We start from the raw sequence: 19,196 nt of genomic DNA, 5'->3' as shown, positions 1-19,196 counted from the left end.
GACACTGTATCCATAGAAACTGCTGCTTTAATGGTCTGGAACGGCAGAGACGAGAAACAGAAAACCTGCTGACTTGAGCTCATTACATGTAATGTGTTTGTGATCATCTTCAATAAATTTTTCATAGCCAGGAAATGAGAGGGAGATTTTTAAGACCCTTAAGGATAAAAAATAAATAAATAAATGAAAGGCTGGGACTTTTAGTTCTGCACATTGTGTTTCAGTCTCTAAAATAGGAGGCGTATATTTAAAAGATTTCCTTTTGTATAACCCCGAAGGATGCCCATGACATATACCTATGCATACATCACCCAAAAAATGTACACGCGGTAAATGTTTTTTTTGCAGTTGCCCACTTTTTAGGAAGTGCTCTTTTTTATGCCCATGAATAAGATCCCAATGCACTTTTTTGGTCCTTGTTGGGTGAATGGAGCCCTTTAGATACAACTGATCTTTTATATTTACTATATTTTATATTTTGATAGATCAGACTTTTATGATTGCAGTGATAGCAAATATGTTGTATTTTTTTAATGAATTTTTAATGTGGTAAAGGGGGATAATTTTAACTTTTATATTTTTTTTTCAACATTTTTATTCCTTTTAATTGTATTTGTTAGTCTCCTTGAACCTGTGATCATCTGATCATTTGTGCTAGATACAGCAATGACAAAGCATTGCTGTATATAGCAGAAATCACGACCCCCTATGAAGGCCTTTCACAGGAGTACTGTGATGACAGGCATGGTGGTCTTCAGCAGACCCTCGGTTGTCATGATAAGCCATCAGCATCCCTCGATCGCATCGCAGGCGCACCAATGAGTGGTTAGAACGGCGCGTACCCCTGCCGGCGTATGTTAAATTCCGCTGTCACAGATTGACAGCAGCATTTAACCCCTTCACCCCCTTGGCCATTTTCTGTTTTTGCGCTTTCGTTCTTTGCTTCCCTTCTTCTCAGAGCCATAATTTTTTTTATTTTTCCGTCAATATGGCCATGTGAGGGCTTGTTTTTTGCGGGACGAGTTGTACTTTTGAACGACACCATTGGTTTTACCATATTGTGTACTGGAAAACGGGGAAAAAAAATTAAAGTGTGGTGAAATTGCAAAAAAAACTGCAATTCCATAATTGTTTTTTGGGTTTTTTATTTACCACGCTTACTTAACGCTAAAACTACCCTGCCATTATGATTCTCCAGGTCATTACGAGTTTGTAGATACCAAACATATATAGGATCTTTTTTATTTAAGTGGTGAATAAAAATCCAAAGTTTGTAAAAAAAAAAAAAAAAAAAGTTCCCCATTTTCCGAGACCCGTAGTCTCCACTTTTCGGAATCTGAGGCCGGGTGAGGGCATATTATTTGTGCACCAAGCTGACATTTTTAATTCTACAGTTTTGGGGTAGATATGATGTTTTGAAAAGACTGTTATTGCATTTTAATGATCTATGTCAGGTGCTTTATCTGATCCATAACCTAAATGTAGGGCTAAGGTGCGATGTGAACGGGGCCAGGCGACGCCATTGAGCAGACCGAATCACGTCCATAATGAAGATAGATAATAAGCCTGTTCTCCAGCCCTCGGAGCATAGCCTAGCCATCATCCATGCTGCAAGCAGACAGTCTCTGCGTCCTAGATATTCGTAATCATTACAAATGCCTTCTATAAAAATCAATATGCATTTTGCGGCACAGACTGCTCACAAGACGGGCCACCTGCTTACCATTTTGTGCACAGCCTGCAGCATGAACCTGCTTGACATCTGATGTCTACAGAAGACCAGAGGATAAGTGAATGATCTACAGAATGCTATAAAAGTAACAAACAGGGCAATGTATTACCGGTTACGTTAAAGAGATCTGTCTTTTCAACAAGTTCTTTTCATAATTCAATAGTACATGTGAATACAAAAAACTTTGTAATAAAACTTATCAAAGAATTTTGCTACTTCCTCCACTTATGAGCCACTTCTTTCCCTCCTCCTAAACTCATTATTCAGTCTGAGAAAACCACAGCTTTATTAGCAATATGGATTGCCAGCACAGTGAGGTGACAAGTTACAGCTCTTCTTATTCAATATGGAGAGGGAAGCAGAGTGAGGAAACAAGCAGAGGGAGACACAGAAAGATCATGCTGAGCTTTCTAACTAGTTTTTGTACCTCACCCTAGAGCTGGATTCACATCTACACTACTCAGTACTGCTGTACAATTTCCTCCATTCTGCTGCTTCTGTCTAATTAAGAAATGAAGAGCAGGACTCACTTTCTCTGTGCTGTGTATGGGACAGATCACAACAGCTTTACTCCTCCGAGTAGAGCCGGCAGAGGGGACAACTGCTACAGTATACAAGCCATATAATGGCCAGAAATAGTCTTATGCTTCAAGTATATACACAGGACACCTTATTCTGAAAACTTACATGAAAGTAAAGTCACCCTTTAAATACACATTAACCATTGCCATATCTAATTTCTTATATTAGCCACCAGCTTCCATAACACTGTGGCTGCAATAATTCTGAAATACATTATAAATTTGTATGTAAATTATTATTATTATAGTGCCATTTATTACATATGAAAAGGGGTATACATAATAAAACAAGTATAATAATCACTGACTGGTACAGGAGGAGAGAGGACCCTGCCCAATATGTAAATGTAAACTTGCAGTAACTAATGGCACCTGGATTAACAAAAATTAACACTGACTAGATGGTCACTGGAGATTTCAGGGTGCAACGTGCTGCCGACAATCCTAGAGTCAAGGATGAAGGCTAGAGCGCCCCAAAATCTAGATAAAATGTGAATATTGTAAACCGTAGATTCATCAATACAACTATATCATGGAGTATGTGTAACAGCAAGTTATAGGAGTTCTTCCGATTTTAATGCTGTTTAAAGGGGTTGCCTGAAATTATAAAAAGGTCATGTAACAGCAGCAAATGGAATAAAATAAGTAAAAACCATTGAAATCTCCCGCCGCTGCTCCTATGATCTCTGCTGGTCTCTATTTGCCTAGCTGCAACATTGTCGTCATGTATATCCATGTCACCGCTGCAGTCAATCACTGGCCTAAGAGGTGATGCTTGCATGTCCTGCATGACACCAGTGATTGGCTGCAGTGGTCACATGGATGTTCATGACATCAATGCTGCAAGACAAATAAACAAAGGCCGGCGTGGAGCACAGGAGTGTCGATGCTGAAGCAGTGGGGGATATAAAAGGTGAATATTCCTTTTATTATTATTATTTATTTTATACCATTTTATTAAATCCTAGACAACCCCTTACGCTCCACTCCGCTCATCACAACATAAGTCCTATTTTTATTCCAACTATTATCGAAACTGCTCAAAGGAAACGCCAAGCTTGCACAATATGGCATCTGCCCTTGTCAAGTCAGCTAAAGTGGCATCTCTACTACAGTTGGTGCAAACTGATTCGGAACACCTGGTCCTGCGCCAAAGTAAGCAATCTGTGTCAGTCGGACGGGAGCCCTGAGAACCTACTCCTCCCTGACTGCATCCGTGGCTCTTCTTTTGATTAGCCGGCCTGCGTGCATCATGCAGCAATGATGACATTGTGCCAGGCTGGCTAATCAAAAGAAGAGCCGCAGATGCCATCAGGTAGGAGGAGGTTCCCAGGGCTTCCACAAATAACTGACGTGTCCAGGGAAAAAATTTGCATCAACTCTAATGTCCTCGTATGCAATCAGGGTCACCGTCTGATTGTCTGCAGCTATCAAATGATGAGCCCACCAGGGATGGTGGGAGAATAACTATCTCCAAAGTGCCCCGGGTACACATTAGTATCATTGTGCCATCATTTCATTCTGATTGCAAGACTTCTTAAATATATTCTGACATATTATTATGATGATAAAGTGCCAGGATACAACATAGGACTACTTTAGCTGCACTGAATACTGTGATGTATAAGTACTTAATAGTAAAGTGTCCAGTACCTGCATAACCTGCCGGATAGTTGTGGATCTGTACACTATTACCACTGAGGTGAGACCACCTGGTGGCATTGCGAGGAATTGCAGAAGTGCCACGATTAACACTATCACCCCATAAATAAATAATACTGCTCAATAGTCTCATAGAGAATACTGCACAGTGCTGCTCGGTGCACGTCGCAGCAGCACAGTAGCATCTGTAAGCGGCCTCAGTCTTCCAAGAACACTACAAACATCTACTTAATGTACATGCACCCATTTTCTTTACCTTGTGCCTCCTGCAAACACTAGCAAATGCTCTTAATAAAAAAAAAGGCATAAAAAATATATGGAAATGAACAATTGGGCAGCGTCAGTCTCTGTCATAAAACCTTTCTCCTGTGATTTCCAGAGCACACAGGAGCCGCAAAGTTTGACATCAACTTTACCTACTTTTGTTAAAAAATATGATTATAAAAAAATGGCTGAGTGCGCAGGAGAAAAAGACGGAGGTGGCCTCCAGCTTCAGGCCTCCCAGGATGGGTGTTTAAAATAGATCCTTCTCCTTCGGGCCCAGCGGGAGAAGACTGCTTTCTCTGTGATGAAGCGATGGGCTCCCCGCGACGCTCGCTCGTGCATTATGTAAGTTGTACACTCATCCAGTCGCCCCTTTTCATAATAGTGATAAGGCACCGGAGAGTGCGGGTGATCCCTGTGGGGAGATGGGATTATATTACTGATGTGTACGGCGGGCAGTTATAGTTCAGCTCTCCCCATCACTCTTTTGCTTAATCTCCATTTGGTACGCTAGTTACAGTCATGGCCGACAGTGTTGGCCCCCTTGAAATTGTTCCAGAAAATGAAGTATTTCTCCCAGAAAATTATTGCAGTTACACGTTTTGTTATACACACGTTTATTTCCTTTGTGTGTTCTGGAACAACAAAAGAAAAACAGAAAAAAGGCAAATTAGAAATAATTTCACACAAAACCCCCAAAAATGAGCAGGACATTTTTGGCACCCTCAACTTAATATTTGGTTGCACACCCTTAGGAATAAATAACTGCAATCAATCGATTCCTATAACCATCAACAAGCTTCTTACACCTCTCAGCTGGAATTTTGGACCACTCTTCTTTTGCAAACTGCTCCAGGTCTCTTATATGTGAAGACGCCTTCTCCCAACAGCAATTGTAAGATCTCTCCACAGGTGATCAATGGGATTTAGATCCGGACTCATTGCTGCCACTTCAGAACTCTCCAGCGCTTTGTTTCCATCCATTTCTGGGGGCTTCCTGAAGTATGTTTGGGGTCATTGTCCTGCTGGAAGACCCATGACCTAGGAAGCAAATCCAGCTTTCTAACACTGGGCACTACATTGTGACCCAAAATCCTTTGGTAATCTTCAGATTTCATGATGCCTTGCACACCGTCAAGGCACCCAGTGCCAGAGGCAGTAAAACAAACCCAAAACATCTTTGAACCTCCACTATATTTTACTGTAGGTACTGTGTTCTTTTCTTTGTAGGCCTCATTCCATCTTCGGTAAACAAAATGATGTGCTTTACCAAAAAGCTCTATCTTGGTCACGTCTCATCTCACAAAACATTTTCCCAGAAAGATTTTGACTTACTCACATACATTTTGGCAAACTGCAGTCTAGCTTTTTTATGTCTCTGTGTCAGCAGTGGGGTCCTCATGGGTCTCCTGCCATAGCATTTCATTTCATTGAAATGTGGATGGATAGTTTGTACTGACACTGCTGCACCCTGAGCCTGCAGGACAGCTTTAATTTCTTTGGAACTTGATTGAGGCTGCTTATCCACCATCTCAACTATCCTGCGTTGCAACCTTTCATCATTTTTTCTCTGTTGTTCCAATACACACAAAGGAAATAAACATGTGTATAACAAAACATATGAAATTGCAATAATTTTTCTCGGAAAAATAGTTCATTTTCTGGAACAGTTTCAATGGGGCCAACACTTTCGACCATAACTGTACATGACGCGTTTTGTTCTGCATACAAGTTAAAAGGGTGGTCCATCACCTCTCACTTGTGGAGAAATGATGCAGATGTGGCAAACGCCGGACCCTTGTCGTGTATTGTGCACGTCGTTTAACGAATAGGATGCGTGCACGATGCCTGCCAGTCAGCAGTGTCTCCCAGGACCTAGGCGTTGGATAAACCCTTTAAAATCTAAAATACGATAGAGCTCCAGAAGGTGTGAACCGTCAGAGCAGTATATCAATCATTTGGGGGGGATCATGATGTACCCCATAGGGTAAAGTTTTTCAACCAGGCTCTGTGTAACCTGAGCAGAGGACATGCAGAAAGCAGCAGCAAAAGGGGGAATTCACAAGTGATGGAAACGTGGATTTTTTCTGGCACAATTTACCCACGTAACCACATCCTCGGCTGCCTACCCTTCTGTGCAAGCGATGACGTTCAGTGCATGCACAATACAGGCGGCAGATTCTCCTATATCTGCACCTAAGGGGATCACATTGGCAAATCCAGCGACTGCCGACCCCTCCATCGGCTGGGCGTGGATCGCACGTGATTTTACCGTATCATGTCATCTCCTTACCTGCAGTAGTTCTCGTTGACCATCCCGTACACCGAGACCTCCTCACACAGCTCCATGGCCAGAATCATAGTGAACCAGCCGGTGCTAAGAAATGTACCAGACATGGCTCTGGGGGGGAACAAAATTTACCGAAGGGAGAGTTATAAAAAATGTGCTTTTAAGAAACAGATATGATGAAAATCAGAGCATATTTTGCCTTAATTTGCTTTCATAAGAACTTTTTAACACCTCTTACATTTTAAAGAAATCTTCAAAAGGGAATATGAAGTCATGCAGGGGGTTCTCTGCTCGGCATACCCCTTTGTCACTCTGGGGGACTTCAGCCGCCACTCCTGTCACTTCGGGGGACTTCAGCCGTCCATGTACTACAATGAGTGACCCCATGTAATACTACATTTCCTATACTGCCCATGCACAAGACTGATGGACGCCAAGGTCAGAAGTGACTCTCATCTTCCAATACGGAAATGAGAGGCACTGGATATCCCCTGTAAATGAGCCGTCGGGGTGTTTTTAGGTGTCAGGCTTATTGATGAGTATTTAGTGCTATGAAAAGAAAGATCAGAAATGTGCACAAACATATGAGGTCACATTTAATATGCGTCCTTTATGAAAGGGTTTTGATAAAGGACGCATATTGCGTCTGAAACGCATTGCTATGGCTTAAAATTTTTATATGGAATTGCCATTACTTCAATAAAACTTTTTTTTATCCATGATGGGAGCTGGAATATTTTCTTAAATCTGTTTGCAAGCGGTCCCTTGAGATTCCGTGCTCCAGAACGCCGAGAAGTGCAGGTGAGCTGGCTTCTTTGTCTCTATATGAGGTCACATACCTGTTCTTGCCAGTCTCGTTCTGGAAGACCTGGTCACAGTGCACCATCATACTCTGCGTAAGCGTGTAGATATTAACTGTAGAAAATTTGCCTTTAGCTTGCAGCAGGGCACGATATGTGATCCCCTGGTTCAAGTCCATCTGTCTGGGGGGTCCCCAAATCACATACACAGTGTCCTGGGAGTGCTGGAAGAAGTAGGTCTGGTTGCGGAGCAGTAGAGGTACACTCGTATGAGACACAACCCTGAGGGTGCTGCGGCTGCCCACATCCGACTCATAGCCGACGGTAGGAGCTGTGTTCATGCGCAATACGCACTCAGCCTGATCAATCTGCGGCCCCAGACCAGAACCGAGCATCTGCCCCGAACTGGACACCACAGCGCACGTGTTGCAGGGATTCCTGACCAGAGGCTGCAGGAAGAACAGAGGAAAAGTTGATTAAATGTCAGAATAGCTTTTTTTTCTCAACCCTTTAAGGACGCAGCTAATTGCCCATTTTGCTTTTTCATTTCTTCTTACCCTTTTTGAAAGAACTATACCTTTATTAGCCCACATAGCTTTTTTGCAGGAGGAGTTGTGGTATTGAAAAAGGCAATTGCTTTACTAAAAAACTGACGAAAAATCCAAGAGAGATGAAAATAATAATAACAAAAAAAAAACACGCAATTCCGTCTTTGATTATTGGGTTTCATTTTTACAACATTAATTGAGCAGTAAAAATGACCAGGCAATAAAATTACCGGGTCAATATGACTACGGTGAGACCCAACAATTTTAGTAACCTAAAGCCCCCACTCTAGTGAATTTTTGTTTTATTTTTCCCCTTCAAAGGGATCATGCATATAAGTGCCATGAAGGTAGTAACACACTCGCTGGTCTCCGTCTTCTACTGTTTTCAACAGTGCTCCGGCTGTGACTGAATTTGTGGCCTGTGGAATCGCACAGTGCTCGCTGTGTGGAGCGGAAGTCACTTTTTTGAAATTTTCTCAATGTAAGTGTATGAGACTCAGAACAAGGCAAGAGAGCCCCATTCTGAGTCTCACAGACAATGAGAGAGTAACCGGCGATCCGCACAGTGATACGGCAGGATACAGTCACGTGGTGCTGGAGCAGACAGTAACGCTGCTGTAACCGGGAGAAGACGGTGAGCAGTGAGTATGTTACTACCTTCATATGGGCTCGCTCACACTTGCCATTAAATCGGATGACTGCAATCCGATAAAAAATCGGATTGCACTCGGCCCAATGTTACTCTATGGTGCAGCTCACATCTACAATTATTTTCTCATGCTGATTCAGCATGTAAAAACAATAGCAGCAGCTGTGATTGCAACCGAGAATCGGATTGCACGCACCCATATAAGTCTATGGGTGCGTGTGAAACATTTCACTGCACTCAGTTATCACCCAAGTGCAGTGCGATTCTCGTGGACGCCGGCAATGGAGAAGATGGAGAAATGAATTTCTCCGTCTTCTCTGCACTCTGCATGCGAGAGGATCGAAGCACAGAGCACTGACACTCGGTTCACACTCGCAACAGAGCTGGAGCCGAGTGTCATTAGCATATCGCATCCGATGCAATACTCTAGTGTGTCTCCGGACTAACAGTTACACACATACAAAGGAGCAAATAGAAAAATCACTGGAAGGGGACTCTAAAAAAATTCAGAACTTTGTAAAAAAGTAAATAAATAAATAAAAAACTTTTTAGTTTTCCCAGGCAGGATCGCGCTTCTTAAATGTCGCTGTGAGTGATTGACAGCAGCATTTAGGTGGTTAACAGCAGTGACTGGAGCAGATTCTGCTTGCTGCTGTTAGAGGCACATTCCGACTGTGCAGTACAGCTGGCACCTGCCCTGCGTGGAGAGGCCTCAGCTTCCGAGCCCGCTCCTCGCTCCCTGTCCGGCTCCATGACGTATATATCCATCATGGAGTGTTAAGAGTTTAGTAGTATAAGGATGGTTTCACACACTCGTTTTCGGATAAATGCCATTGTAGTTTTTAGTCAGTATCTTAAGCCAAAGTAGATCCAGCAGAAAGAAGAAAAATTTATATTTTCCATGCTGCCTTTTGAATACACTTCTGACTTGGGCTAAAAAAACTGCATCAAAAACTGCAGTGAAGTTTTTCATTAAAAAAAAACAACAACAAAATAAACAACTAAAGCCAACTTATAAATCACATTACTGGTGTAAATTGCACCTTCCTCACCTCGCCATCTGGAAGTCGGCTGTATCCCCCGAGGCGCAGTACATGAGGTAGAAAGGATGGCGGCCGCTCTGCTGGTTCCTTGATGTTTGCTTTAATCCAGCACAACCAGAGGATGACGCAGAGCAGCAGACTCGCCGCACACACCCGAGCCTGGGAGCAGACCCACAGAGAAGAGATGTAATACAAATAGATATATACTGTAGACAGTGAAAAATTGCTTCTATGATGGAATAATATGGAAATATGCATGAAGACAGGTAGGAGCATTAACACCTTAACTCCCCAGGACATTAAAGTATGTCCAATGTCGGATGTGTGAGATCATGGAGCGGGCTCAGGAGCTGTACCTGCTCAGTACAGGGCAGGTGCCAGCTGTGTTACACAGCCGGTCCCCTAAAAGCAGTGATCAGAGTTAGCTCTGATCGCTGAGGTTTAACCACTTAAAAGCCGCTGTCAATCTCTGACTGCGGTATTTGAATGTTGCGATCTCAGTCCACATTCCCCACCCGTTGGGTTGCCATGCACCATAATAGCCAAGCGCCTGATGAAGACCCCCGTCGCTCACCATCTTGCTGCTTTTCTTAAGCGCAGCCTGTGAAGTATTGCAGTACATTGCTCAAGAGGCCAAACAATCACAGAGGAATAAAGAGAAACATAATAACGTTTTTACAAATATTTAAAAAATAAAGAAAATAAAAAAGCTTGAATCACCCCCTTCTTCCTATTTAAAAATAAGAGAATAATAAAAATAAATAAATAAAAAAACATATTTGGTATCGCCTCGTCATAAGAAGTCCAGTCTAGGAAAATATAAACGTATTCAACCCATAAATGTAAACGTCATAAAGAAAAGAAAAATCGAAATACCAGATTGTCGTTTTTTTTTTGTCTTGGCCTCCTCTCCTGCCGACCCAAAATAGTGTACAAAATGATCAAACCATCGTACGTACCCCAAAATGGTACCAATAAAAAAATCAGTTCAAAACACAAAATACAAGGCCATATACAGCTCCTTTGATTAAACAATATAGAAGTTATGGGTCTCAGAAAATGGCGACACAAAACAAATTTTTGAATAGGGGGTAACTTATTATCTTGGTGAAAACCCTTCAGTTCAGGATCCAGATACATGTAAAAATTCAGATCCTTGTGTTGACTTTGGAAAAGGGAAGGACGACATAACAATATAGCCCTCAATACCCAGCCTGACTCATGGCCTTGTTGGGCTGCCATCGTGGACATGGGCATCTCCAGTGGTTATCAAGCTTAGCACAGTTTATACAAGTCTGCACATCACTTACTAAGATCTTCATGTTTCATCAGGATATGGAGACTCAAAGGGCCTGAAACAAACAAGAAAAACAGCTGACTAAACCAACATCCACATTATATACATACAGTACAGACCAAAAGTTTGGACACACCTTCTCATTTAAAGATTTTTCTGTATTTTCATAACTATGAAAATTGTACATTCACACTGAAGGCATCAAAACTATGAATTAACACATGTGGAATTATATACTTAACAAAAAAGTGTGAAACAACTGAAAATTATGTCTTATATTCTAGGTTCTTCAAAGTAGCCACCTTTTGCTTTGATGACTGCTTTGCACACTCTTGGCATTCTCTTGATGAGCTTCAAGAGGTAGTCACCGGAAATGGTTTTCACTTCAGAGGTGTGCCCTGTCAGGTTTAATAAGTGTGATTTCTTGCCTTATAAATGGGGTTGGGACCATCAGTTGTGTTGTGCAGAAGTCTGGTGGATACACAGCTGATAGTCCTACTGAATAGACTGTTAGAATTTGTATTATGGCAAGAAAAAAGCAGCTAAGTAAAGAAAAACGAGTGGCCATCATTACTTTAAGAAATGAAGGTCAGTCAGTGCGAAAAATTGTGAAAACTTTGAAAGTGTCCCCAAGTGCAGTTGCAAAAACCATCAAGCGCTACAAAGAAACTGGCTCACATGAGGACCGCCGCAGGAAAGGAAGACCAAGAGTCACCTCTGCTTCTGAGGATAAGTTTATCCGAGTCACCAGCCTCAGAAATCACAGGTTAACAGCAGCTCAGATTAGAGACCAGGTCAATGCCACACAGAGTTCTAGCAGCAGACACATCTCTTCAACAACTGTTAAGAGGAGACTTTGTGCAGCAGGCCTTCATTGTAAAATAGCTGCTAGGAAACCACTGCTAAGGACAGGCAACAAGCAGAAGAGACTTGTTTGGGCTAAAGAACACAAGGAATGGACATTAGACCAGTTGAAATTTGTGCTTTGGTCTGATGAGTCCAAATTTGAGATCTTTGGTTCCAACCACCGTGTCTTTGTGCGACGCAGAAAAGGTGAAAAGGATGGACTCTACATGCCTGGTTCCCACCGTCAAGCATGGAGGAGGAGGTGTGATGGTGTGGGGGTGCTTTGCTGGTGACACTGTTGGGGATTTATTCAAAATTGAAGGCATACTGAACCAGCATGGCTACCACAGCATCTTGCAGCGCATGCTATTCCATCCGGTTTGCGTTTAGTTGGACCATCATTTATTTTTCAACAGGACAATGACCCCAAACACACCTCCAGGCTGTGTAAGGGCTATTTGACCAAGAAGGAGAGTGATGGGGTGCTACGCCAGATGACCTGGCCTCCACAGTCACCAGACTTGAACCCAATCGAGATGGTTTGGGGTGAGCTGGACCGCAGAGTGAAGGCAAAAGGGCCAACAAGTGCTAAGCATCTCTGGGAACTCCTTCAAGATTGTTGGAAGACCTATTCCGGTGACTACCTCTTGACGCTCATCAAGAGAATGCCAAGAGTGTGCAAAGCAGTCATCAAAGCAAAAGGTGGTTACTTTGAAGAACCTAGAATATAAGACATATTTTCAGTTGTTTCACACTTTTTTGTTAAGTATATAATTCCACATGTATTAATTCATAGTTTTGATGCCTTCAGTGTGAATGTACAATTTTCATAGTCATGAAAATACAGAAAAATCTTTAAATGAGGTGTGTCCAAACTTTTGGTCTGTACTGTATATAATGGAAGAGTTGTTTTAATATTTCAAAAAAATCTAAAGATAAATATACACATATAAAACTTTTCCCTCTTTTCTCAGAACATAAATAAAATCTACAAAAAAAAACTATCCTAACTGGTGTCACCGTATGTGTAACTGTCCGAACTAATAAGGAAATCAGAATATTTATGCCATACAGACCGGTGATCGCCAAAACTAGAAATGTCAGAACTACCGTATTTTGGTCACTTTACCCCCCTTAAGAAATACAATCAACAATGGAATATAAAGTCGCACGGACCCCAAAATGGTAATGATAAAAACTACAGCTCGTACCGCAAAAATAACAATAAAGAAAGCCCTGATACAACTCTCGTCTGAATAATAGACACATTATTGGTCTTGGCTGGTGAGATGAAAAAAAAACAAAGCAAAGAGAGGCCCAATGAGAACCCACATGGACCCGGAGCGACTGGGGGGCAGCGATTACCCCAAACTCCCCCATAAGCGCCCTACTGCCATAGGGATGGGGGCAGCAGCTCCAGACACATGAGCAGGGAGACTGATGCTGCAGCATGTGACCAGTGATGCCCTCATAACTGACAAGCCGTCTTATAGTAAGGGATGTGAGTGCCAGCCTCCGTAGGGAATCGGGCAGCCTGGCACTGCCAGCCTCCATAGGGAATCAGGCAGCCTGGCACTGCCAGCCTGTGTGCCGGTACACCTCTTCCTTCAGGGCACTCACCTCCCCGGTGCCCGCTGCATGAGTCACCCGGGCTGGGTGCGCCTGGCATGGGATGAGCAGACAATACAGTCCGAGGCCTGAAGCAGAGGCCTCCTCGCCCCGGATCAGGAAGCCGCAGTCCCGCCCCGTCCACACTGCGGGGGGCGACGTGACCAGAGCCGGCATCCTGCTCCTCCTGTGCCCACGTGTGTGCTGGCACTCCTGGGGGTTTACAGCAGATCATCGCGCTGCCACACCGCATTGTCACAGCCCCCATTACATAGCACATTAGGCAAATGCAGCCGAAGTGACCTGGCCCATGAAGAGGAGATGGGCACCATGTTTGCCCAGGCACAACCTCCTCATTACCAAACGTGGGCAATGCTGAACACCACAGGGACATTTTCTGTTATAAGGAAATCCCCCCCCCCCCCTCCCCACAATGCTACAGCCTTTTCCGAAAAGCAACCACAGTACCAGGAGGAGATAGACTGGGCAGAAAGGTTAGGACACAAAGGGTGCCAGTCGGACCACCCATCCGGAGCTGGTTCTTCCACAGAAAAAAGTGCCTCCCGGTCCACCCATCCAAAGCTGATTCTTCCACAGAAAAGGGTGCCTGCCGGACCACCCATCCGGAGCTGGTTCCTCCACAGGAAAGGGTGACTGCCAGACCACCAATCCAAAGCTGGTTCTTCCACAAAAAAGGGTGCCTGCCGGACCACCCATCCAAAGCTGGTTCTTCCACAGAAAAGGGTGCCTGCCGGACCACCCATCCGAAGCTGGCTCTTCCACAGAAAAGGGTGCCTGCCGGACCACCCATCCGGAGCTGGTTCTTCCACAGAAAAGGGTACCTGCCGGACCATCCCTCCGAAGCTGGTTCCTCCATAGGAAAGGGTCCGTGCCGGACCACCCATCCGGAGCTGGTTCCTCTATAGGAAAGGGTGTCTGACGGACCACCCATCTAAAGCTGGTTCCTCCACACAAAACTGCCAGCCAGAGCACCCACCCACCCAAAGCTGGTTCTTCACAGGAAAGGATGCCTGCCGGACTATCCACCCAAAGCCAGTTCCTCCACAGAAAAGGGTGCTAGCAAGACCATCCATTCAAAGCCGGTTCCTTTGGACAAAATGTAGCCAGCCAGACCACCCATTTGAAGCTGGCTCCTCCACACAAAACTGTGCCAGCCACATACTCATCCAAAGCTGGTTCCTCCACACAAAACGGTGCCAGCTAGAGCACCCACCCACAGCTGGGTCTTCAAAGCAAAGGGAGCCAACCAGGCCACCCATCCGAAGCCAGTTCCTTTAGACAAAAGGGTGCCAACCAGACCACCCATTTGAAGCTGATTCCTCCACACAAAAGAGTGCCGGCTAAACCACCCATATCAAAAGCCAGTTCCTTGATTCGACACCATGGCAACCTGACGACCTGTCTGTTACAAGGTTTTTAGATCAGACATTGCCACCTGCAGCTGCTCAGCCCATGTGAGGAATATGCCATCTAGCCATGTTCATTCCCACAGACAGATGACATATGCCTTGCCCTATTGTTGGGTTATCTACCCCTAGCTTTAGTTTCTTAATCCCCCAAACCTTGCCCGTTCTATCACCTCCCCCTTTAGCTCCCTGGTAGTTCCCTCTTGACCCGAGCAGACATCACAGATGATATCTATGCCCGTCATTACTCTTGTGAGTTAGTTCCATTTTGCCCTGACCTGCTCTCATCCTAATGCCCACAGCCTCAAAGAAAATACACCATAACCATTTTGGGGATCACAATGGACTATTTATGACTCCTTACCTTGAGTCTTGAGTACTTGTCACTCTGGGTAGGGTAGTAGGAAATCATATTGTCCATCCTCCTGTCTCCAAGAAGGTATGGGGGCAGGAACCTGTCAGGCCGTGTTCCCACGTAGCGTAAACACTGTTTTTCTGCTGTTTTTTTTTTTTTTCAAGTCCTGCGTTTAACAGTTTAAGCAAAGTGGATGTGATTCCATGAAAACTTATGCTCACCATTCATTATAAGACGCTGCTGAACCATGCGCTTTTTTTGTGCATTTTTTCCCCCTATAGGCTTCAATGAAGAGGCTGAACAATTGTGATGGCATTTTTAAGTGTAGAAATAAGAAAGTTCTGTAGGAAAAGAAAAATGTAAAAACTGCTGAACCAACTCTGCCTTAAAAAAAAGTGAAAAACGCAACAATCAGAGCAGATTGCTATTACATGTTTTTGTGCGGACAGCTGCTAAAATAACTATATCAGATATTTATGACATGTTCTGCGGAGCTACACTGTGTCCGTAAGGGCAGGTTCAGACGGGCGTATTTCACAGTCTGTAATCTTACCGCAATGCCCGGATTGACCTCGAGTCTCTTCCCATCTCAGCCATGAAAGGCTGATGAAAAAAGATGTCACCTTTAAGGACTGTGGTGCAGGGTTGTGAGGAGGTTTGTGGAAAAAGTGTTGCAAATTCCTGACCATCCAAGCAGTCAGAAGGAGAAGTTTTATCAGTAAGGATCGTTCCCACAGGGTGTAAGCATAGTAGATTTTTACCTAGATTTCATAAAATCTCCTGCACATGCAATAGAGAAAATCCACAGCTTATATTGACCTGCAGAATTCACGTTTTGCATTGCATGGGGTAAAATGTGCATTTCCGCAATAACATGACAGTGGGTTTTGTTGCAGAAATTCCACAGTGGCTATGACCCATGGGAAGGAGCGCAAACATGCATTTATACTAAGTGGCCAGTAGATGGCTCTAGTTCCTCGAAAATAAGTTTTAAGAAATGTTTGCAAACTTCAGGTGTAAGTTAGAGTTATGTGAGGCCAAGAGAAGACGACAGAAGAGTATTACAGGGCACAGACTGCTAAATATTCAGTTAAAGCCCCATACACATTGGATGAAAGTTGGCTGAACCCACTGATTTCTACCGGACCGACTGGTCATCTGATGTGTATGGGGTCCCCAAATCTTCAAGACAGATGATATCGGGTGAGAAGGATCGAAGAGTTGGAAATTCTGCCCTGATTCTTTTGTTTTTAGGGGAAAACTGGCAGCATACAGTACAGACCAAAAGTTTGGACACACCTCATTTAAAGATTTTTTTGTATTTTCATGACTAAGAAAATTGTACATTCACACTGAAGGCATCAAAACTATGAATTAACACATGTGGAATTATATACTTAACAAAAAAGTGTGAAACAACTGAAAATATGTCTTATATTCTAGGTTCTTCAAAGTAGCCACCTTTTGCTTTGATGACTGCTTTGCACACTCTTGGCATTCTCTTGATGAGCTTCAAGACGTAGTCACCGGAAATGGTCTTCCAACAATCTTGAAGGAGTTCCCAGAGATGCTTAGCACTTGTTGGCCCTTTTGCCTTCACTCTGCGGTCCAGCTCACCCCAAACCATCTCGATTGGGTTCAGGTCTGGTGACTGTGGAGGCCAGGTCATCTGGCGTAGCACCCCATCACTCTCCTTCTTGGTCAAATAGCCCTTACACAGCCTGGAGGTGTGTTTGGGGTTATTGTCCTGTTGAAAAATAAATGATGGTCCAACTAAACGCAAACCGGATGGAATAGCATGCCGCTGCAAGATGCTGTGGTAGCCATGCTGGTTCAGTATGCCTTCAATTTTGAATAAATCCCCAACAGTGTCACCAGCAAAGCACCCACACACCATCACACATCCTCCTCCATGCTTCACGGTGGGAACCAGGCATGTAGTGTCCATCCGTTCACCTTTTCTGCGTCGCACAAAGACACGGTGGTTGGAACCAAAGATCTCAAATTTGGACTCATCAGACCAAAGCACAGATTTCAACTCGTCTAATGTCCATTCCTTGTGTTCTTTAGCCCAAACAAGTCTCTTCTGCTCGTTGCCTGTCCTTAGCAGTGGTTTCCTAGCAGCTATTTTACCATGAAGGCCTGCTGCACAAAGTCTCCTCTTAACAGTTGTTGAAGAGATGTGTCTGCTGCTAGAACTCTGTGTGGCATTGACCTGGTCTCTAATCTGAGCTGCTGACGCCTCCTGACGAAGGGAAATCCGAAACGCGCGTCGGGGCTATCACTCCACGTGTACAGCCATTTAATGTGACATTCTCGTGCCCTGCCATTTTCCTCTGCGGTCCCTTTGTTTACTCCCTGGTATGTATAGACAGGATCATGATGGACTGCATATTATTATAATATATGGAAATGATTACATATGGGATTTACCCGGGCACTTTGCTGACTAGGGGTATATAAGGCACCCGCTAGTACGTGTATTGACTGTCAATATACGCTTATATACATATATTTTTCAATTGTGGATTAGTTGATGTATGCTGTACTTAGTGGAGCCATCTTTTCAAGGTTCAGAATGGCTATATTTATATTTATAATTACCCTAAACTATGCTTGTTGTCATTTATAATAAAGTCTATTGAATTATTTTTCTAAATGTTGGCTTATTGATCGTTTTTTGCTCTCCTGTGCTATCTTATTTGTACGATTTAGCCTACAAAAAGTCCATTAATTGGTAGTCTATACTTGATTTAATAACAATTGTATATGAGTACAGACTTTTTTCCCTGTCTTGAGATAAGTATTAACCTGCGATTTCTGAGGCTGGTGACTCGGATAAACTTATCCTCAGAAGCAGAGGTGACTCTTGGTCTTCCTTTCCTGGGGCGGTCCTCATGTGAGCCAGTTTCTTTGTTGCGCTTGATGTTTTTTGCAACTGCACTTGGGGACACTTTCAAAGTTTGCCCAATTTTTCGGACTGACTGACCTTCATTTCTTAAAGTAATGATGGCCACTCGTTTTTCTTTACTTAGCTGCTTTTTTCTTGCCATAATACAAATTCTAACAGTCTATTCAGTAGGACTATCAGCTGTGTATCCACCAGACTTCTGCACAACACAACTGATGGTCCCAACCCCATTTATAAGGCAAGAAATCCCACTTATTAAACCTGACAGGGCACACCTGTGAAGTGAAAACCATTTCCGGTGACTACCTCTTGAAGCTCATCAAGAGAATGCCAAGAGTGTGCAAAGCAGTCATCAAAGCAAAAGGTGGCTACCTTGAAGAACCTAGAATATAATACATATTTTCAGTTGTTTCACACTTTTTTGTTAAGTATATAATTCCACATGTGTTAATTCATAGTTTTGATGCCTTCAGTGTGAATGTACAATTTTCATAGTCATGAAAATACAGAAAAATCTTTAAATGAGAAGTTGTGTCCAAACTTTTGGTCTGTACTGTACGTAAAGCAGATAAGGAGAGCTTGGATTTTGGCATGCACTGTATAAGGTGTACTATATTATCAGGGGGTCTCTCTGGCACTACATGGACCATCTCTGGTATTATCTGGGGTCACGTCTTGCATCTCTGACGCTCCTCTGGTACTATGAGGGGGCAATCTCTGTTAGCGAGCAGGATAAGGTTGCGGCTTCTTTGACCCATCTGTAGTCTACAATATACATTTTGAGTGACAACCTTTTAATGAGAGCCGAGCCTGCGGGCACATTTGTGCCAGTGTCCTCCGTAGTCACTTCACTACCATGTGTGACATTACTATGTGCTTGTGCCCAGCAGTAAAGTATCCGTGGAAATTATGCTCAAATTTTGGCAACTGTACCACAGACCCTGTGCTTGTTACTGTAAATGAACTGCACATGTTTCCTACAGAAAATGAGAGCCCAGAAAAGTTGTAGAACAAGGAAAGCGTTCCAGACTCTCATGGCGCCTTTTATAGTAGGAGCGAGGTAGGACTTTTCAGCTGTCAGAACTACACATTTCAAGTGCGCTGGTAATACGGGGCTTGGCGGCATTATGTATCTCTCTACTGCAGTAATTCTCGTAGGTTTTCTATTCCAGGGAACATGTAA

General features: G+C 43.5%; 1 protein-coding gene across 1 annotated transcript; it reads right to left on the bottom strand.

The window, feature by feature from the left end:
- Positions 1–428: 428 nt before the first annotated feature.
- ST6GALNAC4 (ST6 N-acetylgalactosaminide alpha-2,6-sialyltransferase 4) lies at positions 429–13,488 on the bottom strand. Its single transcript, XM_073640001.1, has 6 exons — positions 13,333–13,488; positions 10,880–10,921; positions 9,579–9,728; positions 7,369–7,778; positions 6,533–6,640; positions 429–4,654 (listed from the first exon to the last, which is right to left on the bottom strand). The coding sequence occupies exons 2-6, from the start codon at positions 10,889–10,891 to the stop codon at positions 4,468–4,470; spliced, it is 867 nt and encodes a 288-aa protein (XP_073496102.1). The 5' UTR covers positions 10,892–10,921; positions 13,333–13,488; the 3' UTR covers positions 429–4,467.
- Positions 13,489–19,196: the final 5,708 nt, after the last annotated feature.

Source organism: Phyllobates terribilis, unplaced genomic scaffold (assembly GCF_046119375.1).
Source record: "Phyllobates terribilis strain yellow unplaced genomic scaffold, ASM4611937v1 Scaffold_7__3_contigs__length_470593459, whole genome shotgun sequence".
Classification (NCBI taxonomy): domain Eukaryota; kingdom Metazoa; phylum Chordata; class Amphibia; order Anura; family Dendrobatidae; genus Phyllobates; species Phyllobates terribilis.
This window is presented reverse-complemented; position numbering and strand designations above follow the sequence as displayed.